This window comes from Simochromis diagramma, unplaced genomic scaffold, assembly GCF_900408965.1.
Source record: "Simochromis diagramma unplaced genomic scaffold, fSimDia1.1 OVJJ01000663.1, whole genome shotgun sequence".
Taxonomy (NCBI): Eukaryota; Metazoa; Chordata; class Actinopteri; order Cichliformes; family Cichlidae; genus Simochromis; species Simochromis diagramma.
The window spans coordinates 1839177-1857107 of NW_024387049.1; the positions used below are offsets into that span (position 1 = coordinate 1839177).

At 42.7% G+C, this 17931-nt stretch overlaps 1 protein-coding gene across 1 annotated transcript; it reads right to left on the bottom strand.

The window, feature by feature from the left end:
* Positions 1 to 237: 237 nt before the first annotated feature.
* casq1a (calsequestrin 1a) lies at positions 238 to 12695 on the bottom strand. Its single transcript, XM_040044870.1, has 11 exons — positions 12226 to 12695; positions 9087 to 9180; positions 8824 to 8924; positions 8549 to 8660; positions 8225 to 8298; positions 3942 to 4072; positions 3791 to 3836; positions 3632 to 3686; positions 3386 to 3486; positions 3186 to 3260; positions 238 to 1300 (listed from the first exon to the last, which is right to left on the bottom strand). The coding sequence occupies exons 1-11, from the start codon at positions 12460 to 12462 to the stop codon at positions 908 to 910; spliced, it is 1419 nt and encodes a 472-aa protein (XP_039900804.1). The 5' UTR covers positions 12463 to 12695; the 3' UTR covers positions 238 to 907.
* Between the last annotated feature and the right edge of the window lie 5236 nt (positions 12696 to 17931).

A 17931-nucleotide genomic window follows, 5' to 3' on the forward strand; every position in this document is an offset into this window, starting at 1 on the left:
TGAAGTTTACCTAATGAAGTGGCAAGTATCAAAACTGTATCTTCTTTAGTTATATTTTAACACTGTAGCTTTAAGTGCTGAAAGTGATTTCTTTGTACCTATTTAGTCTAAGCACACTTGATGAGATGAAGAACTCCTCAGATTGTTTTCATGATGAGGATGAGAATTCATGACTTGCTATCGTGTATATTTCACACATGCACACACACATACACATCTTTAAAAACTATACAGTAGTGAGGTTTCCGTCCAAGCTGTCATTTATTTAAGACTTCACAGTACGTTAAATTCCTCTTGTTACAAAAATAGAATATGGCTGTTGTCATATTTCATCATCGTAGAAAACATCCATATGATGTACAGCACATTCAGTGTACAGCATTACATTGATTTTACAGAGTAGGCTGGTGATATTCAAGACCTGTAACAAAAGCTTGTTAGCACCCTAGGATCTGACCTCAGTCGTTTCGGTTGTGGGGAAAACAAGAAACTAAGTGAACATAAATAATACACATTCAGACGGCAACAGACTCCACAGATGGATTCAGACATAATGCATAAAACAATGCAACCCTTCCAGTATTAGGAAAATAAACACTTTAATAGTATAAAAATCAATAGAAGTAGATTGCAAGGTTTCAAATCATTTTTTTTTATTTTTACATGTGGGGATAAAGGCACTGTGGCTTCTTAGTACTTTGTTACATGGAGCATTAGAGGATATGGAGGTGAGAGGGTCAAATGATTACTGGAATAATGTTCTGATGTGATGCAGAGGGAGGGTGATGAGAAGATGAGATATCAACATGATAACTGGTTTCAAGAAAGGATGATATGACAGAGTTAGTGACGCTGAGTCTTGAAACGGCATTGGTCAGACTTGAAAAGTAATTTATGACTTAATTGTTTAATAATCATCATCGTCGTCGTCGTCGTCATCGTCATCATCATCGTCGTCGTCGTCATCGTCATCATCGTCGTCGTCATCGTCGTCATCGTCATCGTCGTCATCATCGTCATCATCGTCGTCGTCATCATCATCATCATCATCGTCATCATCATCATCGTCGTCATCATCGTCGTCATCATCATCGTCGTCATCATCATCATCGTCGTCATCGTCGTCGTCGTCGTCGTCATCGTCATCATCGTCGTCATCGTCGTCATCATCATCATCATCGTCGTCATCATCGTCATCAGGATCGATTTCATCTGACAGAACATCCTCGAGCCAGTCCTCCAGCTCATCTGCAGAGGGCAGGTCCTCACCGTCATCCATGTCCAGCCACACGCTGTCAGCCTGGGAGCAAAAAACCAACAGTAACTGCTCTGTTGTGGATTCTCTGAAAAGGTGAAGGTTCAGGGTACCTTTAAAGACATGATGAGCCTAAACATGAATGAACCATGGCCATATGCCTCCCTTTTTTCTGTCAAGTGTAAGCTGTTACATTAGTGGATGTGGCTGGGCGTGGTTTGTGGTGCGGCTGCAGGGGAGGCTGACACACCAGAGCTCCATCAGTTCATCACGCCTCCCCTGCATGACAAGTGCCGGGACCTGAGGGTGGGGTTGCTGTGTGTATGTGGGACACAACTGAAAAGCTGTGGCCGTGTGCAGAAAGAACCACCAACCAAATAAAAAGTGTACTGAGTGAACTATGTGGTCAGGTCTAGCATTGGTGTGCCACGGTGGACACTAACAATAAAAATGACCGTTGTAATCCATGTAAGCCAAAATCCCAGCTTCATACTGCTCCAAACCCTCAGTTTCAGACATTTCTTTCTAGTCTTGGCTCTGTGTGATGTCAAAGAGAGGATTTGCTTATTTGGTTATCTGAGACAGATACCACTGACTCTGACCACAACCCCTCCTACTGGCTCTCAGGTCTTTCTCTTTGTGAGAGCCAAACAAAGCAAGCTTAGGTTGGTGGCCTTAATGCCAAGTGCAGCTTATTTGATACGTGAGTTTTTGAAAATTTTTGAGACTTCTTCATCATCATTGTAATTTTCTCCCACAAAACGTTAATAAACATTATAAAGCAATAAGTTGATACATTTTTTTTAATGTCAAAAGGTTTAATAAATACTAACTTTTCCAAAAATGAAACTAAAATAGCTTGTATCAGATACACCATTAACTGAGAAAGTTCATAGTTAAAGTGTATCTGACATAAGGATGATCTAGAGTATAAGGTTACGTCCACACGTACACGGGTATTTTTGAAAACTGAGATTTTCCGTTTTCGTTTTAAAAAATAATCCCGTCCACAAGTAAATGCAGAAATGAAGGAAAACGCTGCTAGGAACATGCCAAAGCAACAGGTGACGATATATTCCTAACCGTGTAGAAATGTTGGCCAATCAGAAGTCTAGAAGCCTCGGTGGGAAATAGTAAACAAAGCTGGGGTATAGAAGCAGAACCGAGTCGTTTGTGTGGAGGGACAGTAACTGTGTGTGTATATGTAAGCATTTAAACACTGCAGAGAGTACTATTAACAGTAACAGTATTGTAGAAATTCATTTCACCGAAACAATAACGTGGCGCACAGTGTGACGTCAAAAAAGGCGCACACCTTTGACACTGCGTTTTCTGCGTTTTCTCCATTTTTGTCGTCCACACATAAATGCAAAAACGGCGTTTTCAAAAATATCCACCCAGGCCGGAGTTTTTAAAAATCTCCGTTTTCAGTGACCAAAAACGCTGCTTATGTGTGGACGAAAGGTGCAAACGCTTAGAAAAATCTGCGTTTTCAAAAATACCCGGGTACATGTGGACGTAGCCTAAGAATAAAAATATTAAATTGAAAATGAACAAATGTAATAATTAATAACTCATCTCTCCTCATTGGTCATGGCAGATGGCTGCCCTTACCCTACCCTGGTGGTTTTGGAAGTTTCTCCCTGTTAAAAGGGAGTTTTTTCTTCCCACTGTTGCCAAGTGCTTGCTCATAGGGGGTGGTTTGATGGGGTTTTCTCTATATTACTGTAGGGTCGTTAACTTACAATATAAAGCACCTTTAATAATAGGCGACAGTTATTGTGATTTGGTGCTGTATAAAGAAATCTGAATTCAATCTGAATTGAATTGAACTATAAACAGAATGTATAACAGTACATCAGAGGAACAATACAAAGAAATGTTTTGAATTTGGTAATACTACTCAATACATACTCAAAATATTACTTACATCATCAGCTTCAACAACACCAATCTGTGGGTGCGACAGGTCAATTCCAAAAGTCTTTTCCCAGTGTGGCAGGAGCTGCAGGGGAAAGTAAGCAAAAGATTAGTTGCTGTTATCAACCCAACTGCTGTCAGTAAAACTGTGCAGAGTGCCTCACAGCCTCTTGTTTCTAAAGAGCATATTACACTGCTTCATATTGTTACCAGAGGGAAGTCATCAGGGTCGATCCAGACAATGCTGAGGTCGGGGTTGTCAGTGTTATCCTCGGCAACTTGCTTTAGAATCTCCAGGAACTCGAAACCATCTGAGTAGTGGAAAAGTACATCGCAGTCTAAGCTAAACAGCTATCTAAATAACAAAAACTAAACAGCATTACAGGATGATCAGAAACAACTGTCATTACAGATGCTCATAGATATGTTTTTATACTTCATTTAAGATTCCTTTACCTGGGTCAGACTCCTCTGCAAAGGCAATAATATGTTCACCATCAACATCATCTTCCTGTGGGAAAAAAGGCCGGAATTTCAGGGAAACTGTAAAACAGTAGGTTGCAATCTTATTAAAGTTATGTCTAGGAAATATAATTCAAGTTTATAATTTCTCACCCAGATCTCGTACATGTTGTGGGGCTGCAGCTTCCTCAGGGTTGGTCTAACAAGCAAAGATTACTCAAATCTTAATGCCCTTTACTTGGAACTCAGATCATGAAGCTTGTACCTCTCGAGATCCTTCTAATGTGGCAAAAATAGGACTTACCTGTCGTGATCTTCAATGAATTTCACCAGTTCCTTCTCAGAGTAAGGTTTTCCTGGGACAACAACTGGTTCATCCATAAATGGTTCATAGAAGTCCACCTCATTGAGCTTCAGGTCCAGAGCCTTGGCGACCTGTAAGACAGGGCCAAAGAACTCAAACCCTCATCTGACCATAAAGGATATATTAATGGTGTATTATTTATTATTTGTTTTTGCTTAAGAAAAAAGAAAAGTGTTATTAACTTTGTTTTTTTTTTTGTATATTTGTGTTTAGTAAGTTAGCCAAGGTTTGTGACTAATTGCAGGGTTGATGTTTCAATCCATATGTTAAAATGTACTTGAGCAAAACACTGCAAGCCTAAGTCACTCCATTTAGCAGTTCAGCTAGTACCTTACTCTGCACTTTTCACCACCACTGATCTGTGAGTGTACAATGGGTGGAAGAGAAACAACAGTGTAAAATGCTTTACTTAACATATACTTAACATCTTAGTGGAAGATCTGTCTGATATTTAGATATAAGAAAGATCACTTAGGCCTCACTAACTTGAATGAATTGATTAAGGATACCTTGGAAAGGTTCGCCCCCTGATTCAATGGCTTCACAAATACTGGTAATCACACAGTGTTTTTATTTCTTGCGTGATGATCACATAATGGACAAATAATAATGTAACCATAACTTTAATCTTCAAAACGATGCAATGTAAGATGCATCTAAAATTCTTCCATCCATCCATCCATCCATCCATCCATCTTCATCTGCTTTATCCGGGGCTGGGTCGCGGGGGCAGCAGCTTAAGCAGAGAGGCCCAGACCTCCCTCTCCCCAGCCACCTCCTCCAGCTTATCCAGGGGAACACCAAGGCGTTCCCAGGCCAGCCGAGAGATATAATCTCTCCAGTGTGTCCTGGGTCTGCCCCGGGGCCTCCTCCTGGTGGGACATGCCCGGAACACCTCACCCAGGAGGCGCCTAGGAGGCATCCTTGTCAGATGCCCGGACCACCTCAGCTGGCTCCTTTCGATGTGGAGGAGCAGCGGCTCTACTCTGAGCCCCTCCCGGATGGCTGAACTTCTCACCCTATCACTAAGGGAGAGGCCAGCCGCTTGTATCCACGATCTTGTTCTTTCGGTCACTACCCACACCTCGTGGCCATAGGTGAGGGTAGGGACGTAGATCGACCGGTAAATTGAGAGCTTCGCTTTTACACTCAGCTCCCTCTTCACCACGACGGACCGGTGCAGCATCCGCATCACTGCAGCCGCAGCACCAATCCGTCTGTCGATCTCCGGCTCCCTTCTCCCATCACTCGCGAACAAGACCCCAAGATACGTAAACTCCTCCACTTGGGGCAGGAACTCATCCCCGACCCAGAGTGGGCACTCCACCCTTTTCCGGCTGAGAACCATGGCCTCAGATTTGGAGGTGCTGATCCTCATTCCCGCTGCTTCATACTCGGCTGCGAACCGTTCCAGTGCGAGCTGGAGGCCTTCACCCGATGAAGCCAACAGAACCACATCATCCGTGAAAAGCAGAGATGAGATTCTGAGGCAACCGAAGTGAAAGCCCTCCGCCACTTGGCTGCGCCTAGAAATCCTGTCCATAAAAATTATGAACAGAATCGGTGACAAATCGGAGAGGGGCTGAGCTGTCAACTGATCACCACCTGGTGGTGAGATGGATCAGGTGGCGGGGGAGGACGCTGGACAGACCTGGTGCACCTAAACGTTTAGTGAGGGTGTGCTGGGAACGTCTAGCAGAGGCCCCAGTCCGCGAGATCTTCAACACACACCTCCGGCAGAGCTTCAACAGCATTCCGAGGGAGACTGGGGACATTGAGTCCGAATGGACCATGTTCAGCATCTCCATTGCTGAAGCTGCTGCATTGAGCTGCGGCCGCAAGGTGGTTGGTGCCTGCCGTGGTGGTAATCCCCGAACCAAATGGTGGACACCAGAGGTGAAGGGAGCCACCAGGCTGAAGAAGGAGTCCTATCGGGCTTGGTCAGCCTGTGTGACTCCGGAGGCAGCTGACAGGTATCGAAAGGCCAAGCGGAATGCGGCTCGGGCAGTGGCTGAAGCAAAAACTCGGGTGTGGGAGGAGTTCGGAGAGGCCATGGAAAAAGACTTTCGGACTACCTCGAAGAGATTCTGGCAAACCGTCAGGCATCTCAGGAGGGGAAAGCGGTGCTCTACCTGCACTGTGTATAGTGCTGGCGGAGCGCTGCTGACTTCGACTGAGAAAATTGTCAGGCGGTGGAAGGAATACTTCGAGGACCTCTTTAATCCCACTGACACGTCTTCCGAGGAGGAGGCGGAGTCTGGGGATGAGGGGGGTGACCCGCCAATTTCCGGGGGCGAGGTCACTGAGGCAGTTAAACAACTCCTTGGTGGCAGAGCCCCTGGTGTTGATGAGGTCCGCCCCGAGTTCCTGAAGGCTCTGGACGTTGTAGGGCTGTCCTGGTTGACACGCCTCTACAATGTTGCGTGGAGATCAGGGGCAGTACCCCTGGACTGGCAGACCGGGGTGGTGGTCCCCATCTTTAAGAAGGGGGACTGGAGGGTGTGTTCCAACTACAGGGGGATCACACTCCTCAGCCTCCCTGGGAAAGTCTATGCCAGGGTGCTGGAGAGGAGAGTTCGTCCGTTAGTCGAACCTCGGATACAGGAGGAACAATGCGGTTTTCGTCCTGGTTGAGGAACACTGGACCAGCTCTTTATCCTCTGAAGGATACTTGAGGGGCACATGGGAGTTTGCCCGACCAGTGTACATGTGTTTTGTGGACTTGGAGAAGGCATTCGACCGTGTCCCTCGGGGTGTCCTGTGGGAGGTGTTGCGGGAGTATGGGGTGTCTGGCCCATTGCTACGGGCCATTCGATCCCTATACGACCATCGCAAGAGCTTGGTTCGCATTGCCGGCAATAAGTCAGACTCGTTCCCGGTGGGTGATGGGCTCCGCTAGGGCTGCCCTTTGCCATCTAAAATTCTTTTTTTTTTTTTTTTTTGTCCCATTTGGTTCTTTAGCCGTCAGAATTGTTGTCTGAAGACCAACAAGGATACCCAATGGATTTACTTTGCCAAATGGATCATCACGGCCTTGCCGTATTGGTCCATTTGATCAATCTTTGTTGTTATTATTTATTTTATTTTATTTTCAGTTGTTACAGACGGGACAGACATGACTGTATTCAAAAGGTTTCCCCATGTAATGGTCTGCTAGAGCAGCGGTCCCCAACCCCCGGGCCTTGGACCGGTACCGGTCCGTGAGTCGTTTGGTACCGGGCCGTGAGAGTTGAGGCTCAGGTGTTAAATGTATAGTTTTCAGGGTTTTTATCGGTTTTCAGCGTTATTTTGTTATCGTTTTTATCGTTAACTCGGTTTTCCTGGGTCTTTTCATGTGTGTTATGAATAAATCTTCTTTTTTACCGGTACTAGTTTTATTTTGTTGTATTTATCCGCGACACCTTAAAGGCCGGTCCGTGAAAATATTGTCGGGCATAAACCGGTCCGTGGCGCAAAAAAAGGTTGGGGACCGCTGTGCTAGAGGAGGTAGAGAGCTATAGCCCTATCCCCCAGGGCATGAAGCAGGCATGGAGGAGATCCAGGCCCCAGACATCCAGAGGCCCCAGAGTGCGAGAGCCCAAGGAGGACCACCGGAGGGGCATCCGTGCCACCCTCGTGGGGAGAGCTGAGGAGAGCCCCAGATGAGGGGTCACCCAGTAGCCACGGAGCAGAAGCCAGAGGAGGCTGCAGTGGCGTGCCCGCCGGCTCTGAGGCACAGGTGGCCAGAAGGGGACGGGGGGGAATGCCTCTCCTGCACCCTGGTGACACGCCCGCACCCCAATGCCCTACTTGTGTGGGTGGGTGTGTTGGAGCGGGAAGAGGGAGGCAGCCGGGGATGGGGAGGAAAAAAAGGGGAGGAGCAATCTAAAATTCTTGTTTAAAATATTTTTCAGATTTTTTTTTAGAAAGCTTTTGTATTTATAGTTGCACATAAAAACTGGATACATAAAATATGGAGTGCCTCAGAGTTCAATCTTGGGCCCTCTGCCACTTTTTAAAATAAAATGTTTTCAGCTAATTAAAACATGCAAGCAAATATACAGCTTCCAAGAAATTCATTTTAATGTTTCTATGTTTGAGTTAAATTTTTGAGTCTGATCATCCTTACAAAAACAATCCCCATATCCGTAGTGCTCAAAAGACTTTAGCTTTACCAGTTCTGCTGAAAGCTGAAACTAGACTAATCACATAGTAGCCTCAAGTAACTTACTTTGATTACTCACCTTGGGACTGAATGTGGCATAGAACAGGATGTGTGGATGGAACTCTTCAGCAGCATCAGCATAAGCCTCAAAATCTGAAATTTAAAGGCATCCATCAAGTTGTTTCAGTAGATTGCTATATGTATGAAATATCTAAGAATGTAGACTTCTTGTTCTCATCATTACTGGTGTTTTTGTGTGCTCACTTAAATCAAATAGTAGCAACTGCAATGAAAACATTCTGATAATTATCCTAGAGTTAGGATGCTGTTTAATTTGCTTGATGTGGAATTATCTAAAAACAATACAGGCTATCATGACATTACAGTATCACAGGATTCTTACGTTCTGACTTGTGACTCTTAAAGTAGCCCACCAATTTGATGTCCTCTTCGATGTTTTTAAAGCCTTTTAGTTCCTTACTATTGTCAATTATTTCCACAGGGTCCTCGAGAACCTGTGGAAAAGGAGAAAAGGGAGAGACAACAGAGATGACAGAGAGGAGAATAAACTGGAATAAAGCTCTGTGGGTCATCTTCAAAGGAAGAAAAATCAGTATTTAGAGATTTTATTGCTAAAATAAGGCAGGCTATTAACTGGGAGATTATATCCTCACGAACATCATAGATGAACTCCACAAGAGTGTCAGCTGCAAGCTCGCCATCATATTCTATGACTTCATCGTCTGTGAAGACGAAGATGCTGTCAGACTCGTCAAGGCCTAAGGGGAAAGAACATTTTGTGTTTAATCATGCGGCTTTTGGACAGGTTAGCTCAGATTATATTTTAGCTAACTTCTGTTACAGTAACTTAACTGTGATTGTTTGGCTAGTCTGACTTTTGCACAATAAGCCATGTACCAACTGCCTGCAGCTGTATTTACCTAATTTCTTTGCAACAGCCTTGTCGTGCTTTGCATCAATGAGACCAACTCCAATATCTTCATCTTCAAACTCATCCAGGACCTGGGCTGCAAGCTGTAAAACATTGCACATAAATAATTAAACAATTTATTAGTTCAACACAAAAAAGGGTGGGGTGGTGGGATAGTGTGTTTTACTCATTTGGAAGGCTACACCATTACACCCCTACACTATTATTTACACCTTTTGACAAAGTTGTCTCACTCAGTAGTTTCATTACCATAAAAGCCTGCTTTTCAGAGCGCCGCTTATGCACTTTCTAAATCTGTATGAAACTTGAACCTTGTGACTGACAGTTGGGTCCACCAATGACAGCATCACACTTGCAGCTCAGCTGCATTGAGGAAGTTGTTTGAGAGCTGTCTCAGTGCATTTGAAGGGTAAACAGTGCACACAAACTCTTGCAGACACACACACACACACACATACATGTACATGTACACTGGTGTCAGAAATCTTGAGCAGCTGCTTTACTGGCATAAATAGTTAGCCCAACCAGGCTGTCCTGCATTTTGTTGTGCAGATAATTCTCTGAATTTCTTTTAACCTGACTGGAGTTTTGGATGAGTGGGGCACAGTGAAATAGTTTAAATTTTGCAGCTTAGTTTTAAGTTACACATCATACAGACTTATTCCCTTCATTGCACTATACCTTTTTTGCAGACTGTGCCCTTTTGGCATTTACACAGACTAAAATAAAACTTCTTACAGGCAAATGGATTAATGCTTCATGGTTGTATATATCACATTTACTTTGTGGCATATATTTACAGGCTATATTTAGTCTATAAACATATTTAGCCTCCCCAAAAAATATATGTGTATACATTTTTTTGGTAGTACCTAGTAGTGAATTTCACCAAATGTCCATTTGAATAAAGCACATTATTTTTACCCAGATAAATTGTTTTTGCAAATGTCTTTCAGTTAAAGTATGTAAAGCAAAAGCAAACTATGTCTGCCTGCTCCTCCTAATCTGAAACCTGCAAAGTTGTTTTTGGAACTTGGGTGTTCTGAATGTGTATTTGATGTGACATGGATGAGATCATTTGCTCAGAGTAATTGAACCTCCCCAACTACATGTAAAGTTAAACCAGCAGGCTCAGTATCTGGGGTGGGATTTCATAGCTTCATGTCTGCGTGCACTGCAGCTGTACATTTCTTTCAGTTTTTTGTTCTTGGCTGAGATGTTACGAACTGTAGTGATATTCAGCTGGTGCAGCACCTGACTGTATCTGCTCATTTTGATGAGCAGAGTAACAAAGAAAGACATGTACACCTTCATGTGTGCCATTCAGTGTCTAAGTGTAAAAGCACCTGCAATCTGTCTGGAGAATGCAGGTGCTTTTCCTTACATTGGTCTACAGCGCTTCCCTTGACAAAGCATTCGTAACAGACCTGAGAGGTCACTTTAATAACAAAATCAACCAAGTTCAAATGGCATGGACGAAAGCACTTAATTATCACCATCACAATGTCATGTTTCATTTGACTTTCACTAACCCCCACAGGGCTCCTTGACCTCTGAAATGTTTGCACCTTTTGCAGTTGCCTCTTACTATAAATAAAGCTTCATTAAATGTAAATCATAATACATTCAGAAGGAGAAACACAAGCCATCGGAGCTCAACCCACCACAAAAGCAGCTCAGGATAAATATAGCACCAGAAGCCACACCAGCCCCAGGGACTATTTTGGTGAGATGGCAGTGATGCTCAGTACTCTGGGATCCGCTGACAAGTACAGTACTGCATGTGTCAATCACAGCGCAGAGCTGAGCTGGCACTACTGGAGCCAGTACCTCAAGCGCTGGCCTGGAGCCCCAAGGCTGAGCAACAGTGCCCTATACGCAGACACCAGAGGGTCTTGATGTGATTCGCCAAGGAGAGCAGCCTCTCTCGTATCTCTCACTCTCCTGCTCTCTCTGTCTGATTTGTTATTAATATTTTCCTCATTACTGCTATTCATTACTAGTTTTTTTTAGCCCTTCATCCTTTTTCCTTTGTCTTGTTCACATGAGATTTGGTTACTGATGAGACCTGTTGCACACAATTTCTGCTATATTTGTTTAGGCAAAGTCAGAATATTTGTCACAATTTTTATTTTTAGGGGCTGTTGAGAGTTCCTTATATGATCCTTTTTGGCCTAGAGTTGTCATAAAAATAAAAAAAATTTAAACAGGAGTCAACAAACCAGGCTTGCAAATTACAATAATGCAACAAGCATATGGGGTAGCAGCCTTGACATTACACTGTACATTAGCCATGCCAAATGCCATAAAATACTGTTGCTACGTGATCTAGTGCAGGCCATAAATCAGAAATCAACCTGGTTTCTCAGAACTGCAATGTTCAGTGCAGTTCTCAAATAACTGCTTCTTTAAACAATATCAAGTGTGTCTTCAAATGCTCTCTGGGCACCTCTTAGTTCTGCATTGTGTCTGTGATCGTTATAGTGTAAAAATGAATTTTGCTCTCTGTATAAATAATCAGCATGTCTGCAAACATGGAGTCAGCTGCTTGAAGTGATAAATTGAACTTTTCTTGGAAAATGGAATGTGGTTTTCACTTGTTTACTTACAGTAAACAAGTGAAAAGGTTTGTGTGGAAAGGGATGTAGTGTGTTTTTATGGGAATGTGAACCAGGCTGGCGTGAGGCCTGATGAGCAATCAGATGAGGGAGTGTTAAGTGTATCAACTGCTTGCCTCACACACAGTAACACACAAAGACGCACACAAACAGACACACATCCTCTACACAGGCTCAGCCTTTGCCAAAATAAATGATACCTTGGGTCCTCACAGCTCAGCTCTTTGCCTCCGGGTGGTCGACATGACGACACACCGTAGGCTTGTGACACATTTTTGGGACTTCACTTCTCAGCATTTCTGAATCCAGCAAAGCTATTTTCTACCGCCTTATCTCCTGTTCTCCATAATAACTTCCTCTTTGCAAGTCACTGACAGGAGATGAGTTTATTCAGTCCATTTTTTTAAAACCACAGTTAAATATGCTGAAAGCATCTGTGTGCTCATGAATAAAATACCAATATTACAGCTTCCTCATCACCATCTATCCACAGTTCTTATCTTAACCCACCTCAAGGGCCAACTCCTCGATATCGAACTGTCTCTGGGCGGCGCGGCTGGATCCGGGATGGTCATGGTAGTACACCACCATAATGTCATACTTCTTCATCACGGACTTATAGTTCTTGGCGTTGAGGTCGTGAACGCGGTCCTTGCCATCGTACTCAGGGAAGTCCAAGCTCTCCTTGCCCAGTGAAATGCTCCCAAAGGACAGCAAGACTACTACAAGCACCCAGGTCCACTTCATGGCTCCTCTCTAATGTGGATGTATTTACAGTTTCAGAAAGTAAATGAAAGGGACGAAAAATATTGAAAAAAAAAAGTTTGGTGAAAGTATGGAGAACCCCTTCCAATCCGCGTCACCCAGAAGAGAGCAAGACAGCCTCCTGCATCCACCTTATTAAAAACCCCACATGGGCAACTGGCAGTGGGCTCAGGGTGCAAGAGGGGTTGGGCTTAGTCTGACATAGGTGTGACCGTGGTCCTATGTGGCACGTAATTAAGCATGGAGAAGATGAGGCAGGGCTGGGGTGACAGCTTTCTGTGTGTGTGTGCGTGCTTGAGTGTATGTTAGGAACCAGTGAAAAAGGGTGGAGTGAGGGGGAGATGACCAACCTGCTCTCTGCATGCAACACAGAACATACACAGACAGCTGTGGAGATGGAAGGAGGTGTGTGAGCAAAGAGAGAAGGCATCATATAGAATAGGACATAGGTGTGTGAGTGTGTCCGTTTTGTGATGAAGAACTTTGATATGATGGATTTAGGGGTGGGTACAAATATGAGGGATTCTTTTCCCTTATTAAGTGAGGATGAAGGCTTGGATCCCAGCTAAAAATAATGGATGTAGGACAGAGAAGTACATATCAGGAGGGGGTGCTGGTGTCTAATTTGCTGCTGCTGGCACCCGTGCAGTGCTAGAATGTGAAGCTGGGTCACTCAGGGACATGAAGCTGGAGTGAGAGAGAGAGGAGAGGAGATGAGGAAAGGAGAGGGCGGTGCACTTGCTGAGGAGCACAGGGGTCACTTAGCCCTGACTCAAGAAGAAAGTGAAACATAATGTTTTACAGGGGCTGGGCATGCATGTGGAAGCTTTATTGGAATCCTTGTGAATCTGACCCTGATACACACTGAACACATGTGTCCTGTGCAGCGTTTGCATGTATGCTTGAGATGGTTGCCTGTCATATTACTTTACGAATTGAAAGGGAAGAGGTAAGCTATAAATAAATACAGGCTATCGTAATACTTCATCCAGCTCTCAACACACCCCTTCTTTTCTGTAACAAGACATGCAAGCTTACAGCATTAACGCAGACATTTTTTTTGGTCTAAGCAAACGGCTTAAAAGGTGCACCATGCGCGTCTGCGTGTGGCTTAACTGTAGAACATGGAGCTGAACTGTGGTCAGCTGTGTTACTGTAAACACCTAATAAAAGGATATGCGAGGGTTGGTTTCAAGTGTGCTTCCTTTGCAAACCATGCAGCGACAGCTTGCATAACAGTTTGAAGTCCTGATTACATTAATAGCCTTAAACGTGAAAAAGTGACAGTCAGCTCGAGCATGCGTGGCTTGATTGAATGAGAAGCGCAATGGGTGCGTCTAATGTTTGAGCACATTAAGTTGAGATCTAAGCAGGTGCCCTGCTTAGATCTCAACTAATTTTGTGGGCCCTACTCCACATCCACACCTGTGAACAGAGGCATAAAATGTGCTGTATGCCTATGGTTACTAGTGTCAACTCAGCCTACAAACTACTTTGCTTCACAGCACATAACTGTCATTAAGTTCTTCATCCACAAACTCTGCACCTCTGCTTTCAGCATCTCACTCCTCTGGCCATAATTCAGTCAGTGATATCACTTTCAGTCTTTTATTGACAATGGTGATAAGAGCATGCACTGTGCCAGCACTGATTAAGGCAGGGTTGGAACATTAATTTTCCCAAGAGGCCACATGAGAAACTGGAACTGTGGTGCTGTGCCTGTGTGTTCCAGTTTCTCATGTGGCCTCTTGGGAAAATGAATCGCCCAATCCTGGATTAAGGTATGCTCGAAAAAGCAAAACCAATTTGCTATCATTTAGTCCTCTATTTTATCCTTTGATGGACAGGACACATGCAAGACTGTTAAATTCATACGACTATTCATTTTATGACACACATATGCAATATAAAGCTTATAACTTGTAAGTTTTGAAACTTCTAGTTTATCTACTGTAGAACTGATGTATAGTGTGTATAATACACTGTCTCGTGGACTTTAGGCATACTGCTAAATAATTAAGCTTCTTCTGTTCTGTGCTGGTCTCCTGGAACCTGGTTAAATAAAGACTTTTACTTGTTGTTTATTTGTTTGCAGTCCAAACAATAGCTAGCTGGTGTTTTTTTCTTTTTCTGAATTACTATTTGCTTATTTGCATTTATACCCATGATTGCAGGCTAATTTGTAATAGAACATTTCTAATACTAATAATGTAATATTTTGACAGAGGGAGAATGACGTTCATCCAGTTTCTTCATGTCTGCAGCAGTTACCGCTGCTGGCCAGGAGATGGCACTCTCTGATCTACTGTAACTACAGATTGTGTACTGTGTTCCAGTTTCTGGATAGATTTCTCAAACCGTAAGAATATTTAATCTCTTTCTTTTGCCTGTTCCTGTTAGAGGTCACCTCAGCAGTTCATCTGCCCCAAACACATCTTTAACCTGTGATCCTCATTTCCTCATTTGTCCATCACCACTGCAAACAAGAAGGGGCTCAGGGCACCTTATGTAATGACACATCGTGGCTGAACTTTCTACCAGTAGCTGCTACCACAGACCTCACCACTGTCTTGCTGTCATCATTCGTGTCTTTCATCGCCCTCACATTCTTCTCTTCTACTTCTGACTTCCTCATGCAGGACTACAGTTCCTCTCATACCCCGTCTCTGGATCCACAATGACACAGTGCAACTCCTTCTGGCCTTCTCTATACTTCTCCAGCCACAGTCTCGAAGCAAACATCAAATCTCTATAGACTATTAAAATATGCAGCACAATTATTACTGTTACACTAAAAAGAAACGTTTTATTTCATTTTTGCAATCTCCACATAATCTCCACTCAGTCCGCCGGAGGAGGGCCCGGGTTATTGAGACATTTCATTGTGGGCGGTGCCGAAGCTTTCGTAACAAGTTTCAGAATCAAAGTGTGTCGTGGTGAACGTGCTGCTGGTGTAAAAGGTTTTAAACAAATCACAGTGCTATGTGTCTGTGTGTAGCTACCGAGCTTCTAATCATTTAGCATTATACAGTCATTGAGTTATACCCAGGCAAAAAATGTGTTCTCATTTGTGCCCACAATGAAGGTTCACTGCTGTTTAAACGCATTTAAATCGTTCTCATAGTACTTCTGGGGATGATACATGTAATGTTCAAAATGCACATCAGTCAGGTGTTACTGAACATGGATCCCAGTTGAAATTAATTTGGGAGTGTGATATGATTCAAAGAGAAGTGAATCATCTGCTTTATACGAGCAAGTTTCAGTAAATGACATTTTCATTTATGTACCTCTTTTTAAAAACTTTAGAGTTGATTTTCAAAAATGCAGAAGTTTCACATGAATAAACCAGCATGTGTGAGGCTTTATGTGATGGCAGATGTTACAGACATCAAGCATTAGTCTCCAAATCCAATGGCGCACTGCAAATTTAAGTTTTTTATGAGGACTTTGAAACATCAAATCCCCCTAGGGTCTTAACAAAGCCTCCAGAAGCTTGGATGTCTGGATGTGTGCAATTTACCACCAAGTCTGAATTCCTCGTTGATGAACATTCATCTCATTTCTTTGCTTCATTCCCAAAATGCAAAGAAACATGGCGCTGACAAAATACTCACTCCGTTTGCTGATGATGTTGGGTATTAGAAAACAGTGCTATGAAAGTGTCATTGAATGAACAACTTGTCTATGGCATGATTGCACAAGTAACTGGTGACAACTGAGGTTTGAACTCAATTCTTGGTTATGATGAATCATTCTCTAATTGTATAACTTTGCAAGTAAATTTAGTTGTTCCACTGGCAGAATTCTTTTCCTTACAACAAACCAGAAACAAACTGAAGTAACGGTTTTCATAATGATCAGAATTCATAATTATGTTTGTCTCTCATGAACACATGATGATAAAACTCTGCATATGCAGTCAGGAGACTGATGACCTGTGAAATGAGCTGTTAGAAATGTGCAGATATGTGTAAACATTATATGTAGCAAAACTTCTGACCTACAGGAAATGACGACATCGGATATCATGGCTGCTATAAAACAAAAAATCATTCATATGATAAAAATGAACAAGTTGTGTTTCCAACTTTAAAACATCTTAGTGTTTGCTGCACTTTAATTCAAGATGAATCGCATTAAATGTATGAGAACATTTAATCACATCATCTTTGTAGTGAAGTAGCTGATGACTCATTAAACCTTTCCATGTATTTTATCCACAGTGAAAAATATTCACTTTGCTGGACCCCAAAATCACATGTGTTCAATTCATTTCATTAGACACTAGCAGTACTATTAAACTGGACCTCGTCATTATCATAGAGCATTAAATGTGAAACTGTGTCATAACATAACAATCTATATATGTAATATGTGTTTGCCTGAATCATGCACCACAAACAGAAAGAGGACATGTGAGTTGTTGTCTGAGTATCAATGCAAATACACAGCAGAAATCGTTCAGTAAATACAAATTTAATAAATGAAAGCTGGTGAGAGGGCCTTTAATGTTCCCCATTGGATTATCCATCCATCCATCCATCAACTTCCTTCTGCTTGTTCATTTCAAGGTTGGAGCCATCCCAGCTGTTATGGGGCCATGTGATTAAATGTTCTCATACATTTAATGAGATTAATCTTGAATTAAAGTGCAGCAAACACTAAGATGTTTTAAAGTTGGAAACACAACTTGTTCATTTTTATCATATGAATGATTTTTTGTTTTATAGCAGCCATGATATCCGATGTCGTCATTTCCTGTAGGTCAGAAGTTTTGCTACATATAATGTTTACACATATCTGCACATTTCTAACAGCTCATTTCACAGGTCATCAGTCTCCTGACTGCATATGCAGAGTTTTATCAAACATAGACAAACATAATTATGAATTCTTGTTTTAGTTCCATTCAGTAGTCATCAGGTGTCTGCTTGTCCTGAGCTGTGAGAACTACAGTGAGATCCTTTCTTCTTTAGCTTAGTATTAATAAACCAGGTCATAGGTGGGCACCTGCGTCCTTGTCTATGGACAGATCATTTCTGAGCAATTGCATAACTGCCTGGTTTTACACACAGAAATCTCTTGTTGTCAGAAGTGATGAAAGTGTTGAAGCGCTCTGTGTCACAGGAGAAGTCATTCATGATGAGAGCTGTGGATGGCGAAGCAAAAGATTTAATCCTAGGTGCCTGTCCATGTGTTTCATTGAAAGACTAAGAAAAACTTACTCTTGATCAGTTATTGACATTTACTGTTCCTCATTCATGGTGTTACACACTACTTAAAAACTCAGCTGGAAGCGTGGCCTGGCGTTGACTTACACTTATTCAAACAGCTGAAGCACCAACAGATACTGAATGTCACAGGCTGAAACACCTCAACTGCTTTATTATTTCTAGTTTTAAATAAACTGTAAGAGTAATGTGCAACAATGAAGTACTACAAAAAATA